Genomic DNA, 18,337 nt, shown 5'->3' with positions numbered 1-18,337 from the left:
GCGACATGACCTGTCTTGAGACTTTTATTCTGGTTATTCTTGATAGGAACTGCAGGGCAGTGTGGGCAGAAGCAGAGCAGTTGGGAGGCCACCACGATACCCCAGGTGAGAGGGCTTGGATCTGGGTGGCAGATGGGGGTGGTGAGAACTGGTAAAACCTATGACATAGTTTGGGGGTAGAACCAATGGGATTTCTGACAGATAGGCTGTGGGTGTGAGAGGAAGAGAGGGGTGAAGATGGTCCAGAGAGAAGAGAGAGAGTTTGAGGAAGATGATGTTACACATCAAGTTCCTGGGAAGCAGGAGCTGAGAAATTGGCATGCAGGAAATCCATCAGCCAGTGTTCTCAAGATCAGTACTTGGGGGAGAAGTGAAGCAGGATCAGACTAAGGAAGTTGTTGGGAAGGCTCTTGGTCCCAACGAGGGACCAAGCCAACCTCATGAAGACTTTAAAGTTGAGTAGGCCCTTTCGAGTAATCCCAAATTGGGGCAAAGCAGCCGAGACTCCTGCTTGACCCCCTAATCCAATGGTCACTGGGTGGCGGTAACTCTGTGGAGGTTGGGACTTCGGGTGAGGTAAGTATCCCCCATGGCAAGTGAGCTCTGGTGTGGGTCTGGGCTGAGAGCTGTCAGCCACCAATGCCCTCAGCAGCTGGGAGAAGTGCCTTGGTCCTGGAGAATCCCAGTGGCAGCTACAGTGCTGACTATAGATGGAAGCTCATTTGTTTTTGTTTCTGTGTTTTTAGTTTTTTGCAATAGGGCACGTGTGCTCACTAGAGAGAAGCAGAGAGAGACACTAAGAGGGAAAGTGAGAAACCGACCCCTGGGAAGACGGCCACATCACAATCTCTTCTCCGTTCTCCTGGGACTTGGGGCACTTGTGCACTAGGGTCTGGCATGATTTTCAAGCTTCTAGGTCTAGGACTTGAGCTGCGGTTGGCCATGTGGGAGTCCAGCGCTATAACCACTATGCTACTCCTGACCCCAGAAGCTCAGTTTTTAACCCGTGGAATTAGAGATGGCTTCTAGAGATTCAAGGAGAGATGCTACAGGACTCTTGCCCCATTTATCCTGGCTCCAGGGGCCAGCCCAGCCTTAGAGTGGCTTTCAGTCTATATTCTTCCCTGGTTCGGGCGGACCCACTAGAGTAGCATGCTCCATAGAAATGTAATGCTAAGAGCTGGTCTCAAAGCCTAATAGTTATGGGATCTGGGTACTGTATGGACGACTGTGGTTTAAATCCCAGCATGGTGGCTTGAAAAACACACTGGATACATTTGCCCCAAATCCTGACAGTATGGAGAAATGGAGGAGAAGTGGTGGTGGTATGACCATACCCTACTAAGGGATACTTTCTCCCTCTACCTCTAAGCAGCTTGAAGAGCATCAATGAAAAGAAGTCACAAAATGAAGTACAAGTAGCTCACCTACCACAGTGGAAAATAAAAAGGGAAAGGAGAGAGTATCTGTTTAATTTTCCTAAGCATACTCATTTCCTGGCCTTAAGGCTTAGGCTGTGAGTGAGGAGTGGGTCCTTGAAAAACTACAGTAGGTGTCACCTGCTCTTCTGCCCTAAAATATAACATTGCATTCCTGTTTAGTGGTGATGGCTTTTTTTTTTTTTTTTGCACTGTTAGATGTTTGAATTATGGAGTAGATATATATATTTTTCTTTTTCTTTAAAAAAAGATCGAGGGCCAGCAGGTAGCATGGAGGTTAAGGCAGCGGCACCCACAAGGCCAGCTGCATGATTTGCATCTGGTATGTTGACTTGAAAATCATGCTGTGTGTACATGCCCAAAATCTTGAGAAGAGAATGGAGACAGGATTGAGGTGTAGCCATCCTTGCTAGGAGATGATTTCTCTCTCTCTCTCTTTCTCACCAGCAAGTACATGTGCCCTAAAGCAAACTAAGAAAGAGAAACAAAAAACAAAAACAAGCAAAAAAAGAGAACATAGAATTAAGCAAAAGTGCTTATGCTAAAGAACAGAATGCTCTGGATTTTAATTATCCTCAAATGTTTTAGAAATTATTTACTTTTGGGACCAGCAGGTGGCATGGTGGTGAAGGTACTAGACTTCTACATGGCTGTCCATGGCTTGAGTCCTGGACCTGGAGGCTTTCTTTCTCACTTTCCCTCTCTCTGTCTCTGTCTCTCCCTGGTGGGTGTGCATGTCCTATAGCAGATTAAAAAATAATTAGGGCCAGCAGATGGCAGATTGGTTACATTGCTGGACTCTCACATGGCTGGCTGCAGTTCGGGTCTCGGACCCAGTGGTTTAAAACTCATGCTGGGCACATGTGTGTGTGTGCCCAAGATGGAGAATGGAGGAGAAGGGATTGCAGTGTGGCCATTCCCTTTGGAGGGTGATTTCTCACTTTCTGTCTCTTTCTCTCTGACAAGCACACATGCCTTATAGCAAAAACCTCTCCAAAAATTTAAAAAAGAAAAAGAAAAATAATAATGATAATAATTTTAAAATAAATAATGCTTAATTTTTAAAAACTTATCATTGGGAATAATTTTAAACAGACACAAAAGTGGAGAAGGTAGTACAATGAATCTTTAGGTGCCCATCATTCAACTTTGTCAATTATCAACTCACGGCCAATCTTTTTTCATCCTTATCTCCACGTTTGCCTCATTTTATTTTGAAGCCAATTCCAGACATCATATTGTTTCATCTGCAAATATTTGGGTGTGCATCTGAAAAAGTTTCTTTTTTTAACTTAGAAAAATAGTTTTTGGCTTTCTTTACTACCTGTGCTTTTTCATTGAGATGAAAATTGCAAGTCAAATCTCTAGGCTCAACTTTATGGTAAATTCTCAGGTATTTAAAAGGACGACTTGTTAATGACATGAGCAACCTGAGTTGCGATTAGCTCTTGATTTATGAAGCCACATGTTCAGCTTGTATGACGGATGTCATTAACATCAGGCATGCCGGGCTCATTCATCTGTCTGCCCGGTGCTGTTCCATCGTGAACGCACTTAACAGATGGGGAATTTCACGGCCACAAATGGAATTGTTTATCCTCTCATTGTTCCCGTGTCAGCAATCAAGCTAAATCCATTACCCACCAATAAAAAGATCAGCCTGCTGCCAGTTCTGCTCTGGACGGGGCTGAAGCTATGTTGAAGGGATTTAGAGTTTTAGAAGGGATAAAAAAGTAATAAGACGGTACATAAAAATTAAGATCTGAGAGAAGAGTTTGAGTCTCATTCTAAAGCTGAAGGTTTTAAGGGATTTGAAAGGGAAGGCCTAGTAATCCGATATTTTCTTTAACATAGAATATACTCTAGAGACTCCTGATTATAAATATTGTATAGCTTTTATTGTGTGTTGATAGCTTTATTACTTCATTTAAAAAAATCACAAGCACTCAAGTTAGGCTTTGAAGAAAGAAGAAACGTCAGATTCATAATGGAAAAGCTGCTAAGATGTTAATGGTGTTACTACTGGTAGAAAGATTTTCTTTTGTGTGGATAAATAGTTGTCTGTTTTTTATAAAGTTGTTCTTCATTGACTCAGCTGGTGGGTTCTCTGTATATTGATTTGTTCTTAATTTCTGTGACCCCCTAGGCTGCCCTCTCAATGTTCTCAATGGATCATGGACCATGAGCTGAAAAAGTGGACCTTTAACACTTTATGCTTTTTTTTTTTTTTTTTTTTTTGAGAGATTTTCACTGTAGGGCGCGTGCGCTCGCCAGACAGACAGAAAGAGACAGAGAGACAGAAAGCGAGAAATCACCCCCCAGGGGGGATGGTCACGCCGCAATCCCTTCTCCTCCATTCTCCTCTCGGGATCTTGGGCACGCACGCACACGCGCCCGGCGTGAGTTTTAAGCCACCGGGTCCGGGACACGAACCGCGGTCGACTACGTGGGAGTCCAGCGACATAGCCATTACGCTAACTGCTGGTTCCCAACACTTTATGCTTTTTGTCAAGTTTTTGTATCAGGAACAGGTAAGAGAGATGCTGGCTATAGCTGAGCCTCTGGGGGCACATAGGCTTTGCATTTATTCACTCAAAAAACTTGAGAGTTCAGCCAATGAAAAAATCAGTTGGTGTGAGAAAACAGTCCATGTGGTTGTCTCATTCTTCTTTTCCACTCTATTCTGCAAATACGTATTGATAATTTACCACTGTATACACCAGACATTGTGCAAGATGATAAGGATCTGAGGTGATCAAGACAAAGTCTTTTACCCTGTTAACAAATTAGAGGGGAGATAGATAAGAAAATAAATAATGGGGCCAGCAGATGGTTGGGGCACTGGACTCCAACATGGCTGATCATGGTTTGAGTCCTGCACCTGGCGGCTTGCTTTCTCACTTTCCCCCTTTCTCTCTGTCTCTCTCTGGTGAGTGCTATGTGCCCTGCAGCAACATTAAAAATGTATAATAATAAAAGTATAATTAAATAAGTAATTCCCTTAAAAAAAGAAAGAAAATTTTAAAAAAGAAAATTTTCATATGCAAATAAGATGTGTTTATAACACATAGTAGTAAATAGAGGCAGGCAGGGAATGTGACCAGAGCGCAAAGAAGATTTTGAATTAGGATTCTTTGTCTTCTCTAAAGAGAAGAGTGGGGCCAGTTCATGGGCTGGTGGTTGAGGCCGCTGGATCCTACATGGTTGACAGCATGGTTTTTGAGTCCCAGATCTGGCAACTTCAAAAATATACCAAGTACATATACATGCATGCTCAAAATCTCCAAAAAAGGGAGAGATGGAAGAGAAGGAATTATAATGTGACCATGCTCCATGGGTGGGGAGGGCTTTCTCACTGTCCTTTCTTCTCTGTCTCTATTTGGGGAACACATGCAACCTCTAGTGCAATTTTAAATACATAAATCAATAAAAGGGAAGAGTGGTGGAGAGATGATAGGGTTAAAGAGAGGAGAATAGGCAGGAGTTTGTGATGGGGTTTGGAAGGGTATTTCAGGCACAGGGACTAGCCTGAACAAACTACAAAGGTCTGAGACATGCGGGAAGCTGGGGAGGTCAGCGTGACTTTAGGGAAGGGTCTATAAGAGACAGGAGGCTAGACAGGGGGGAGTCAGGGCAAGATGGTGGCCCTCTCTGTCTGGTGGGGTATTTACCTTCTCTTGAAGGCCATGAGAAACCACTGGCTTTTTTTTTTTTTTAAGGTCTATGCCATAGGGTGAGTGTACTTGCCAGAGAGATAAAGAGAGATGAAAGGGAAAGTGAGAAATCACCCCCCAGGAGGAATGACCATGCTGCAGTCCTTTCTCCATTCTCTACTTGGAATTTTGGGCATGCACACACACATGTGTCCAAATATTCAAACCACCAGGTCTGGGATTTGAACCACAGTCAGTCATATGAGAGTTTAGTTCCTTAACCACTATACCACCTGCTGGTGCCACCACAGAAAGATTTTAATTAAGGGAAAGCAAAGGTCAATTTGTGTTGTGTCAAAACCATCCAAGAGGCAGGGTGGAGAATGGATTCAATGTATTGGAGGGGTTAAGGATGGAGGCAGAGAAAACATTAAGGAGGCGATTGCAGTAATCCAAGTAAGATGTGGGGGTCTGAACAAAGGTGTGTCGTGTGTGTGTGTGTGTGTGTGTGTGTGTGTGTGTTGAGGTGAAGAGAAAGGTATAATGATAACTCACAAAATTGTTGAAATAATATTGAAAAAGACATGAAGTGTAAAGTACTTAGCGCAAATTTGTATTAGATGTGACTTCAAAAAAGAACGTAGAGGGACCAGCAGTTAGTGTAATGGCTATGTCGCTGGACTCCCGTGTAGTTGACCGTGGTTCGAGTCCCAGTGGCTTAAACTCATGCCTGGTGCATGTGCGTGTGTGCCCAAGATCCCGAGAGGAGAACGGAGGAGAAGGGATTGTGGCATGGCCATCCCCTCGGGGGGGAGGGGGGTGATTTCTCGCTTTCTGTCTCTCTGTCTCCCTCTGTCTGTCTGGCGAGCACATGTGCTCTATAGCAAAAACCTCTCCAAAAAAATAAAAAAAGAATGTAGAAAATATGTACTATAAAAAAATACTATGGATGGATTTTAAAACTTTTTTTTTTCAATTTGCCAGAGGGCATGTGCTCTTACCAGAGAGAGACAGAGAGGGAGAGAGAGAGAGAGAAAGTAAGAAAGCATCCCCCTGGGGAATGGTCATGCCTCAGTCCCTTCTCTTTCATTTCTCCTTCAGGGATTTTGGGTATGCATGCATGTGTCTGGTGTGTTTTTCAAGCCATCAGTCCAGGCCTCGAATCATATAGTTGGCCATATGGTACCTAGCGGTCTTAACAATAGCCACTGACTAGCCCTCAGAACTCTTTTTTTTGCACCCAAATAAACTCATGCTTTAATTTTTTTTTGGCTAGAGGGAACATGTTCTCAACAGAGAGACAGGGCGGAGAAAACATCCCCAAGGGGATGTGGTCATGTGGACTTCTCCATTTCTTCGTCCTGTCAGGATTTTAGGCACATATGCACGAATGCCCAGAATGTTTGTTTCTCCATCTGCTGGGTCTGGGACTCCCAATGGTACAGCTGACCACATGGGATCTGGTTCCCTTAACCACTACGCCATGGGACTGGCTCAAAACTCACACATTCATTCCATTTTCTATAATCTTTTTTAAGTACCCTCATATATTTCCAAAATTAATGTTAACTCATATAGAAATTTGAAAATGCTGATGAAATCAGTCAAGAAGACAATTAAATGGAGAGCTACACTGGGGAATGTAAGCTCAACACACCAAGGATGCGAGTTCTCCCACATTATCCGTAGCTTCAATGCAATTCCCATCAAATCCCAGCAAGTGGTATTTTTTGTTTTTGTTTTTTATTTTTATAAACATAGATAAGTTTATTCTAAAACTTATATTTAAAAGAGAAGGACCTGGATTAGCTACAGCAATTTTGGAAAACAAGAATAAGTGGAAGGAATCATACTACCCAATTTTTTTTTTTTTTTGAGAGATTTTCACTGTAGGGCACGTGCGCTCGCCAGACAGGCAGAGAAAGACAGAGAGACAGAAAGAGAGAAATCATCCCCCAGGAGGGTTGGCCACGCTGCAATCCCTTCTCCTCCATTTTCCTCTCGGGATCTTGGGCATGTATGCATACGCAGCTGGCGTGAGTTTAAGCCACCGGGTCCGGGATTCGAACCGCGGTTGATTACGTGGGAATCCAGCAACATAGCCATTACGCTAACTGCTGGTCCCAAAAGATTGTTTTGTCAACAAATGAACAAATGGTGCTGCAGATGCACATAGGCACATACACTCACACACAGAACACACGAGAGTCTCAACCTAAGCTTCATAACTTATACAAAAATTAATTCAAAATGCATCTTAGACTTACATGTGAAACTCAACTTTTAGGGAAAATACTAGGAGAAAATCTTAGAAATAGATGGCTACACAAATTTCTTTGACTTGATCGAAAGCATGATGCAAAAAAAGAAAACAAATGGCAGTAATGGTGACTGAATTCCACATGGCCGACTGAATGGCTTAGATACCTGGCTTGAGAAACATACCAGGTATGTGTGTGTGTGCAAATTCCCCAAAGGAGGGAGAGATGAATGAGGAGGGATCGTGATGTAACCATGCCCTATGTGGGAGGGATGCTTTCTCATTTTTTTGTTTTTCTCTCTAAGGTGAGCACACATGATTTCTGACAAAATTTACAAAAAAAAAAAAAAAAAAAAAAAAGAAAAGAAAAGAAAAGAAAGGAAAAGTTGATAAATTGGGCCTCATCAAATAAGAACTTTTTCTATGTGAAAGACCCTATAAAAGAATGAAAAACCACAAGCTGGGAGAAAATATTTGCAAACCCTATATCCAACAGAAGACTTCTATCTAGAATGTATAAAGCATCCTCAAAATTCAATGATTACAAAAGTAAACGACCCCATTAGAAAACGGGCGAAAGATAAACAGATGTTTCACTGAAATGATACACAGATGGCAAAACAGCACGTGAAAAAGATGTTCAACATCACAAACCATTATTAGAGCAATACAAATTAAAACCACAGTGAGAGCTCATTTCGTACTTGCCAGAATGACTGAACTAAGAGAATAGTAGTTTGTCTTACAGACAGCCTTTTCTCGTAACACATGGTATAAAGCTAATGGTGGCTTCCGGTAAAAGTTGTCAAAGCCATGATGGGGCTCAAATGCACAATGGCAAAGCTTGGAGAGGTTTTGGGACCTGGTGGGGCTGGTTTCACCTCCTTCACAGTGGAGCAGGTCTTTCCCCAACAGGCCGAGGTGGCTCTAGACCACCCTTAAACAAAAGAGCATTATGTGTTGCTCCATTGGTTATTTTTCTTGGCCAGCAAAATGGAGGACTATGAATATAATAATACAGGCTTATAGACTTAGGGACCCCTAGAAGGTTCTAGAAGGAAAAACAAGTCAAAAAGAAAGTAGACTTGGTGATTTCTGGTTTTACTTAAGAGGTAAGAATATAACACTAAAGTAATTTCTTAAATTTATTTGAGAATTTAAACCTGTTCATGTGAACTGTTAAGATGTACTGATAGAAAGAAAACAAAAAACAAAAACACAGTTGACTTTTGCAGGTCCTGATAAATAGTCTGTCTTGGTCCATGGTGTGAATAAGCTTTGTTTCATTTCCTGTTGAAAGGGAGGGAAAATAATTTATCTTTAAAATAACAGTAAGTTGGGACCAGCAGATGGTGTAATGGCTACATCGCTGGACTCTAATGTAGTCGACCAAGTTTCGAGTCCCGGACCCGGTGGCTTAAACTCATGCCAGGCGTGTGTGCGTGCGTGCCCAAGATCCTGAGAGGAGAATGGAGGAGAAGGAATTGTGGTGTGGCCATCTCCCCAGGTGGTGAATTCTCACTTCCTGTCTCTCTGTCTCTGTTGTTCTGGAGAGTGCATGCGCCCTATGGCAAAAACCTCTCCAAGGGGGATAAAATAACAGTAAGTTATATACAATTGGAAAATGTGAACCAAGAGCCATAAAACATAGATACTATAATGTAAAAATTCTATTTGAGGAAACAAATTAATTTAAAATGTGAAAAAAGATATATATATTATTCATTTATCCATTGTGACATTATTGGTAGGAATAGAAATTCGGAAGCAATCTTGGTTTATAATAAGGATAAATGATTAAATTCCTATTTGATAAACTAGCACGTACCTTTTAAAATAATGATTATGAAGATTATGTGGCAACATGGAAAATGCTTAAAATGTCATGCCTTAAGAGAGAAGAGCTGAAGATTACACTATCCAAATGGAGACGATGGAAAGGAAATACATCAAACGTTAACAGCTGTGTTTGGGTAATGGGATGATGAGTCGTTTTTCCCTTCCTTTTTTCTCATGATTATTTTAATCAGTTTCCAATTTTATAAATTGGAAAAACAGTTGAAAGCACCAAAATTAAAAAGCCAATATTTAAAGTCAGAAAAAACAAAATGGTGTGACATTGAAGTTAGCTGTCCTGCATGCAAACCGTTGCTGCAGTGGGGGGGCGGGGGGGGGGAGATGGGGTTATTCTGAGAGGGTCGGAGAAACAGTGGACTAAAAGCATGAGAAACCAGACCCTCCCACCCCCAGCTGCCAGTAATTCAACCTAGGGCTTCAAGAACCGATTTCTGTCCATTTAAAGTGTAGCTTGGCCCCAGAGACTTTCTCCCCCAGGCCATTGTGATGGTGATGGCTTGGTCGCCACAACGGCTCCCGGAGGACCAGGCACTTAATGGCAGAGCCCAGGCAGCTGTCTGGTGTGGGGTTGCTGGCCATCAGAGACACGCGGCCTGTGCAATGTTGACCCAGAGGTGAACAGTCCCTTTCTCATACCTACTCCCCAGAGGCAACGGTCCCTCATTAGGGTACAGTTTCTAATCCAAACAACCATTAATCTTGCTCAGGGTTAAAAGGCCAGAAAAGCAATTTTTACGTTATTTTGATACTGTACTTGTGTGTATTTTGCAAGAGCAAACTTTGTTGACCACTTAAAAATACTCTGCAGCTGTGTCCATGACTACTCCAACAATGCTAAGCTCAACACAGCCCTTCCTGTGCAGGGAGGAGGGACACTGGAGTGCGAAGCAAGTCAGGTAGTTACTGTGGCACTTGATAAGTCACAGAAACGTGACCTACTTGGAACAAGTTAGTATTTTTGCATCACAAAGTAATTCAGAGATGTGCATGTGTTTTAAGTGAAAATGCCACTATTTGTGATGGTTTTATGAAAGCAATATTATACAAAGTTGATTATACCATTCTTTTAATTTTCCTTGCTTGGCAAATAAATTAATCCATATACATGGAGCTGTGACTCCTAAGAATTTTTTTTTTTTTAAATCATGGGATGAGCAGTTGGCGTAATGGCTATGTCGCTGAACTCCCATGTAGTCGACGGCAGTTCGAGTCCCGGACCCAGTGGTTTAAACTCAGGCAACTCAGGCCGAGCGTTTGTGCGTGCGTGCCCAAGATCCCAAGAGAAGAATGGTTGAGAAGGGATTGTGATGTGGCCATCCACCCCTGGGTGTGTGTGTTGGGGGGTGATTTCTCACTTTCTGTTTCTCTGTCTTGCTCTGTCTTTCTGGCAAGTGCATGTGCCCTATAACAAAAACCTCTCAAAAAAAAAGAGAAAGAAATAAATAGAAAAATAGGGTTTGGGGACCAGCAGGTGGTGTGATGGTTAAGGTATTGGACTCCCATATGGCTGACCTCATTTGAGTCCTGGACCTGGGGACTTGCTTTCTCACTTTCCCTCTCTCTCTCTGGTCACATTAATAATAATAATTAAAATTTAAATGAATAATTTTTGTTTTTTAAAGAATTATTTTTATTAACTTTATTTTAATTTGACCAGAGAAGGACAGAGAGAGAACGAGAGAGAGAAAGTGAGAAAACAAGCTGCCAGGTCCAGGTCTTGAACTGCAGTCAGCCATGTGGGAGTACAGCTCCTGTAACCATCATGCTACCTGCTGGCCCCTAAAATGAATAATTCTTATAAGAATTGAATTTGAAATTGTAAAAAAGCACTTACTTAATGCCTCTGAAACATGAAAGTGTTTGGTTTACAGAAACAGGCCTAATCTATTTCGCACTTTCAATAGGTGGTAAGTCACAAAACACATTTTTTTCATATTTTCAAATGGTAAGGACTAAAGTGATGGTGATCAAGATAAGAACAGTAAGGCTTCCTAAATCTGTTTCTTTATGCTTGACCTTTAAATTCTTCCTCTACAGTCGTCATCAATATGAACACCAAATACTTCTGGTGAGTCACATTTAGGCATCTGGTAACAGTTATAAAGGCATGGAACACTAAAAGAGACAGAGAATGCATTTTTATCTCTCAAATTTGATTTTACATTCAATTTCCTAAATTCAAAATCTAACATTAGGGGACCAGCTGGTGGCGTGGTGGCCAAGGTACTGGACACTCCCACATGGTCTATCATAGTTCTAGTTCCAGACCTGGTGGGTTGCTTTCTCAGTTTTTCTCTCTCTCTTTTTCTGTTTCTCTCTCTGGTCAAATTAAAATGAATGAATGAATACATAAAATTAAATAAATAATTCTTTAAACAAAAAAATCTAACGTTAAGGACTAGGTGACACATAAAAATTTAGTCAGAACATATTCAGGTCCGAAGAGGCCTTGGTTGAATCCAGTAAGTCACAGACCAGACTGGAGCAAAATCCAGAGCCATTGAACCTAGTCCAATGCTCTTCTACTAAAGTCCTGTCACATTAGAGGATGCTATGAGTTCTCCAACTTACCTGGGCTTTTCTGGGGCATGGGGGTGATGTTGAGGAACAAAACCCATGTGTGTATAACACACAGTGTGTGTGTGTGTGTGTGTGTGTGTGTGTGTAGAGTTTTGCTCTACCATATGTATTTTGAGACATTAATGAACAACTTTTACTAAAGTTTCCTAAAGGATCTCACATTGGCAAAGAGTTTATCTGCTTTTCTGCCTTTCTCACACTGAGCTGCTCTTAGGCCCCATGATTCTCTTGAAAATCTGGAGGGGAATTTAGCTGTAGATGGACTGTGAGGTGTGGGGAATCCTGTTGATACCGTGTTATGCTTGCCTTTTGGGCACTTGGTATAGTGAAATTGAATGTTTTCTAGAAAATAATATTACACCTTAATGGTGCCATTTGATTTCTGAGCAAAGTGTATACATACACATAGCTAGAATACACTACATATATTTTATGCATACGAAATTACTGGAAGGACATATACAAAATATTTAACAGCTGCTATCTTTTGAATGGTGCAACAGGAACAATTGTTTTCTTTTGCATTTATCTTGGTATTACCAGTCGTTGGTGCTGAACATATTTTACATTTGTAATTAGAACAAAACCCCAATAAACATTATCATTATTTTTTTGTTGTTGTTAGGGGGAAAGTGTACTTGACAGAGTGACAGAGAAAGAGAGTAGAAAGCACTCCCCATGGGGAATGGTCATACCACAATCCCTTCTCCTTCCTTCTTCCTCTTTTTGGGGTTTGAGGCATGGATACAAACGTGCTTAGTGTGTTTCTCAGGCCTCCAGGTCCAGGACTGAATGGTGGTCAGCCATGTGGGATCTGGCTGCCTTAACCACCAAGTCATGGGGCCGTCCCACATTATTTTAAATCTCAACAAAATAAAGACCTTTACAGAGATACAGTAGGCCTAGGCAGGCTGAATGGTGCAGTTATTATTTTTTTTTCATGTTTTTTAGAAATCCAGATGCAATAATGCATGTATTACTCATTTATCAAATTAAAATTTTAATTCCATTTTAAACATGAATAAATCCACAAGTACCCTGAAATCCATATTGCCAAGCTTGAACAGGTCAACGTGTGGTATTTTAGAGACATTTTTGCTATACAGTGTCCGCATTTGCTAGAGACAGACAGTGAGAAGTCACCTTTCAGAGGGGATGGCCATGCTGCAATCCCTTCTCATCCATTCTTCTCTCAGATTCTGGGATTGCATGCACATGCACCTGGCCTAAGTTTCAAGCCTCCGGGCCTGGGACTCGAATTGTGGTTGGCCATGTGGGAGTCTAGTGACACAACCATTATGCCATCTGCTAGTCCCAAGACATTTTTCCAAAGAGAGAATTACCATATAAGATGATGATGTATTTCTACAAAGAACAATTTATTCATCAGAGGACCTGTCCCTAATATTTTATCCCTTTGGATTTGTTTTTACCTCCTAAATATTTGTTATATATATATATTTTTTTTTTTGAGAGGTTTTTGCTATAGGGCACGTGTGCTTGCCAGACAGACAGAGACAGAGAGACAGAAAGCGAGAAATCACCCCCCCAGGGGAGATGGCCATGCCGCAATCCCTTCTCCTCCATTCTCCTCTCAGGATCTTGGGCACACACGCACACGCGCCCGGAGTGAGTTTAAGCCACCGGGTCCGGGACGTGAACTGCGGTCGACTACATGGGAGTCCAGCGACATAGCCATTACGCCAACTGCTGGTCCCGTTACTAATATTTTTATAAAATAAGATGGATCTGACCAAAGACATTAAGATGATATTTTTTCTTTTCTCTCTCCTTTTTTTTTAAAAAAATATTTTATTTGACTTCATATTTTTTACTTTTAATTATTTGTTTTTTTAATAATTATTTTATTTAATTTCATTTATTTGACCAGAGAGGGACAGAGTGAGAGAGAGAGAGAGAGAGAGAGAGAGGGAAAGTGAGAGGGTAAGCCACCAGGTCCAGGGCTCGAACCATGTGGGAATCCAGCACCCCTAACCACCACGCCACTTGACAGCCCCAATTTATTTGCTCATTTTTATTTTATTTTAATATGACCAGAGAGGGACAGAGTGAGGGTACAAGTGCGAGAAAAAGAGGGTAAGTGAGAAAGCAAGCCGCCAGCTCTGGAACTTGAACTGTGGTTGACTGTGGGAGTCCAGCCACCTGCAGGCCCCTTCTCTCTCCGTTTTTAAAATTAGAAAAGTAATATATGCTTCTTGTAACAAATCCAAACAGTACAGATATTTATAGAATAAAAAGTGAAAGTATGAAATATAAGATGAGCATTTTCTTTTAATTTGTCACACCCCAAACTCCATTTTTCCAGTAATAACTTTTAATATTTTGATGTACATCTTTCTTTTCATATACAAAGACACAGACATGCAGACACATACATAATATAAAAAGTAAAAATCAGGCCATACTAATACATAACTGTTCTGAGACTTGCTTTTGCCAACTTACTAGAATATCACAGGTACATTTCCAACAGTTACTTTATCCTTATTCATGCCACCATAGTAGTCTACTGTCTAATAGACTATGATTTATTTATCTACATCCTACTAGTGAATATTTGGATTGCTCAGAATTTTTTTTTTTATTAGAAAAGTGTGTCAGAAACATCCTTGCCATATTTCTTTACGTACTTGTGCTAGTATTTCTAGAGGACACATTTCTAATTTGTTGTAAGAGATGTTTGCTATAGGGCACATGTGCTGGCCGGAAAGACACAGCAGTGGAAAGCAAGAGGGATGGCCATGCCACAATCCCTTCTTCTCCATTTTCCTCTTGGGATTTTGGGCATGCACGCAGCCATGCCCAGCATGAGTTTCAAGCCTCTGGGTCTGGGACTTGAACGACAGTTGGCTTGGGAGTTCAGTTCCTTAACTACTACACCACCTGCTGGTCCCTAAGAATAAATTTCTCAACATGCAGTTACTGGGTGGAAAATCAGTACATTCACATTTTTCATAGATGCTGAGTTTCTGCCCACTTGATACGTGGAGCAGGGGCAGAGTATTCCGGGGCTTTGGGGCAGAAACACAGACCCCCAAGGTCTTAGTTCAGAGGTCTGACGTTGTCCAGCTTATTTACAAAGGTACCCTGTCTCCAAGCATCAGGGAATCTTCAGCAAGGTAAATTTATATCACTTTCGAACCTCTAACAGGTTAAGAATTGGTGCTGATGGGAAGACAATGTTCTAGCTCGTTTATCTTCTGTTTTCAAAACTGCAATGGCCAATGGTAATTCTTTCAGTTAAAATCACAATTAATACAGTTTCATTGAAGCTTCAAACAGAGCAGACAGATCCTCTTCTGACTGGGGACGGGGTGCAAGCTTGGTGACCCTTTCCTGAAACAGAAAATATAAGGAGTTACCCAGGGCTTTGAAAAGACAGTGGTAGAGGGACCAGCAGTTGGCGTAATGGCTATGTCGTTGGACTCACGTGTAGTTGACCGTGGTTCAAGTCCCGGACCTGGTGGCTTAAACGCATGCCGGGCGCGTGTGCGTGCAGGCCCAAGATCCCAAGAGGAGAATGGAGGAGAAGGGATTGAGGCGTGGCGTTCCCCCCTGGGGGGGGGGGTGATTTCTCGCTTTCTGTCTCTCTGTCTTTTTGGTGAGCACATGCGTCTTATAGCAAAAACCCCTGGGGGAAAAGAAAGAAAGAAAGAAAGAAAGAAAGAAAGAAAGAAAGAAAGAAAGAAAGAAAGAAAGAAAGAAAGAAAAAGAAAGAAGAAAGAAAAGACAGTTGTGTGCCATCCAAAGTGGTGGTTAAGGTGCCTTGATCCCACAAGGTCGATGGAGTCATTTGGGTCATGGACTACGAGGCTTGAAAAACACACAGAGAGGAGCATGTATGAGTGAGTGCCCCAAATCCCAGGAGAATGGAGGAAAAGGAATCACAGCATGGCCATTGCCCCGGGGGAGTGATTTCTCATTTCCTCTTTCTCTCTCTCTCTCTGTCTCCCTCTGGTGAGTGCACACACCTTATAGCAAACACAAAACAAAACCAACAACACATTTTGTAAAAGCTGCTAAGTTATGTAAATAAATTCAGTTATAAGAAACAACACCTCGATATGTCATCATTAAAAATCTTATTCTTTTTTAAAAGAATTACTTTATTTACCTTTTTTTTTATTTGTTTATTTTAATTTGACCAGAAAGGGAGAGAGAGGGAGAGAGAGAGGAGAGAGAGAGAGAGAGAGAGAGAGAGAGAGAGAGAGAAAGTGAGAAAGCAAGCTGTCAGGTCTGGTACTCAAACTGTGGTCAGCCACATGGAAATCCAGCACCCTTAACCACCATGCCACCTGCCGACCCCAAAAATCTTATTTCTTGTGTACTTTGTATTAGCTGATCCCCAATTCAAAAGCTTCTCAAATAATGCTTATTTTCCCACAAAGCTTTTGAAAGCCATTGCCCCTTGCCTTATGTCCTGGCAAAATTCGTCTGCTAAATGTACAGGCCCAAACTAATCATGGGGAAAATATTTTCTCAAATGACTAAACTGGGTGGCACAACCTCTTCCAGGTTCTCTGTGTGCACAGCGAATGTCTTAGGCACAGCAAATGCTACCAAGGAAAACAGACTTAATCGTCCTTGACTTCTATACATTTTGCAACCTGAACTCTTGAGGTATATGCAAAAAACACACTTCAGTAGAAATTAACTTTCAGGATACATGCAGCAAGTGACTTTTTTTTTTTTTTTTTTTGGATCTTATTTACTTTCTCAAATACATTACAGAATTTGCTTAATTTTTCCAATAAATATTATTAGTCAAATCAGTCAAGATAACCAGCACATCTTTTGCTGTTTATGAGGGGTTTTTAAAAAGTTCACAGAAAATGCACATTAGGAAAAAATTATGTGTGGATTTCATTTTTTTTTTTTACACTTAAACTCATACTTTAATTCTGTTTTTCTATGAATGTTTTGAAGTTACCTTTTATATTCCCAGCTCCTTTATCCCTCTGGGATAGGAGACCAAAAGATATAATGACTACCCCATGACCAAAATAAAATCAAGAATGGTGCCATTTTGGGGGTTCCATTTTCATGGGTTTCTGGGTCTGTTCTCTGGTGAGAAGTGTGTGTTTGGAAGCACTCCTAGCAGAACAGGGACACTTGTGAAGAGAGAAGCTTGGCCATCTCACTGTTCTGCACTCCATGTCTAACTCAGTGCTTGACACACAGTAAATAGATCCCAACAGTCATTTGTTAAATTAATGAAGAAGGTGGGAGGGAGGTTATTGGCATTTCTAAGTTGACATACACAAACCAGAACTCTAACTGACCTGACTTCATTTTCTTCATCTCAGCAATGACATCTACCAGCTCTGGCAAAAACCTAGGAGTCATCCTTGATTCCTCTTTCCTTTTCCCTGAGAGTTCAACTCCACCTGCAAGTGTGTCAGAGCTACCTCCAAAATGAATCCCAAATCCCAGCTCTTTGGGTTTCCTGTGGTGCCACCATCAGCCTTATGTACTACCCTTCCCCTGTCCTACTGGAAATGCCTCCTAAACCTGTTTCCACTTTTGCTCCACTCTCGCCCCCTATAGGTCATTTTCCTTGTGGCAGTCAAAGTGATTTTTTGGGAGGAGGGAGATTTTTTGCTATAGAGTGTGTGTACTAGCTGTAAAGACAGAGAGAGACAGAGAGACAGAGAGTGGGAAATCACCCCGGAAGGCAGATGGCCATGCTGCAACCCTTTCTCCTCCATTCTCCTCTTGGGATTTTGGGTGTGTACACACATGCACTTGACATGTTTCAAATCATCGGACATGGGACTTGAACCTTGATCAACTATGTGTGAGTCCAGTGCCTTATGTACTATGCTACCTACTCGCCCCAAAGTGATTTTTCCCCCCTGGTTTAAATGGACAATACCTTAACTGTGCTTAAAACTTACTAATGGCTTCCCATTGTAATTAGAACAAAATGCTGGCCTCTAAGGTTTCTCTCACCTGGACTGGCTTCTTGTTCGCACTCAGACTCTGTCTCCTGGGTTCCTTTTTGGTCATATTTCTTATAAGCCTATGAGTGTAAAGATGTTGGCTCTGTCTCAGGGCCTTTCTCTCTGCCTGGAGAGCTTCTCCAATCCTCATCTGGCTGACTCTGCATTCAGTCAGAGGTCCCTCACTACCACAGAGAGATAACTATCTTATTCCCCAGATTTTCCTTCATTTGACTAGTCATTATTTGAAATGATTCCTTTTATATCTTCTTTATAGGTTTGATTGAATATTCACTGCCTATTTCTCCTCACTAAATGTAATCTCTAATAGTGAGGGAAAGGGACTTCATTTTCCTCCTCGCAGGACCTTATACAATGCATAATGCATCATAGGCTCTTAGTATGTGTCAGATAAAAGGAAGCATGAAAAGAAGAAAGGACATATTAAAAACAAAAAGCCTCAAATGGATCAAAGACGTAAAACCCTAGAACTCATAGATGAACACATGAGGAAAATCTTTATGACAGTGGTTTCAGCAGTGATTTCTTGGATGTGACACTAAAAGCAAAGGTGACAAAAGAAAA

At 41.5% G+C, this 18,337-nt stretch overlaps 1 protein-coding gene across 3 annotated transcripts in view; it reads right to left on the bottom strand.

Annotated features, from left to right (window-relative positions):
* Window positions 1-14,634: 14,634 nt before the first annotated feature.
* The window catches only part of ADHFE1 (alcohol dehydrogenase iron containing 1), a 43,851-nt gene continuing 40,148 nt past the window's right edge, over window positions 14,635-18,337 (bottom strand). For all 3 annotated transcript variants that reach the window (XM_027772618.1, XM_027772619.1, XM_014588583.2), the window contains exon 14: window positions 14,635-15,146. In XM_027772618.1, coding sequence (XP_027628419.1) covers window positions 15,063-15,146 — 84 coding nt within the window. In that variant the 3' untranslated portion in view covers window positions 14,635-15,062. The remainder of the gene's footprint in view (window positions 15,147-18,337) is intronic.

This window comes from Tupaia chinensis, unplaced genomic scaffold, assembly GCF_000334495.1.
Source record: "Tupaia chinensis unplaced genomic scaffold, TupChi_1.0 Scaffold000288_2, whole genome shotgun sequence".
NCBI lineage: Eukaryota > Metazoa > Chordata > Mammalia > Scandentia > Tupaiidae > Tupaia > Tupaia belangeri.
Note: the sequence above shows the minus strand (reverse complement) of the source record. Positions and strands in the feature narration are given on the sequence as shown.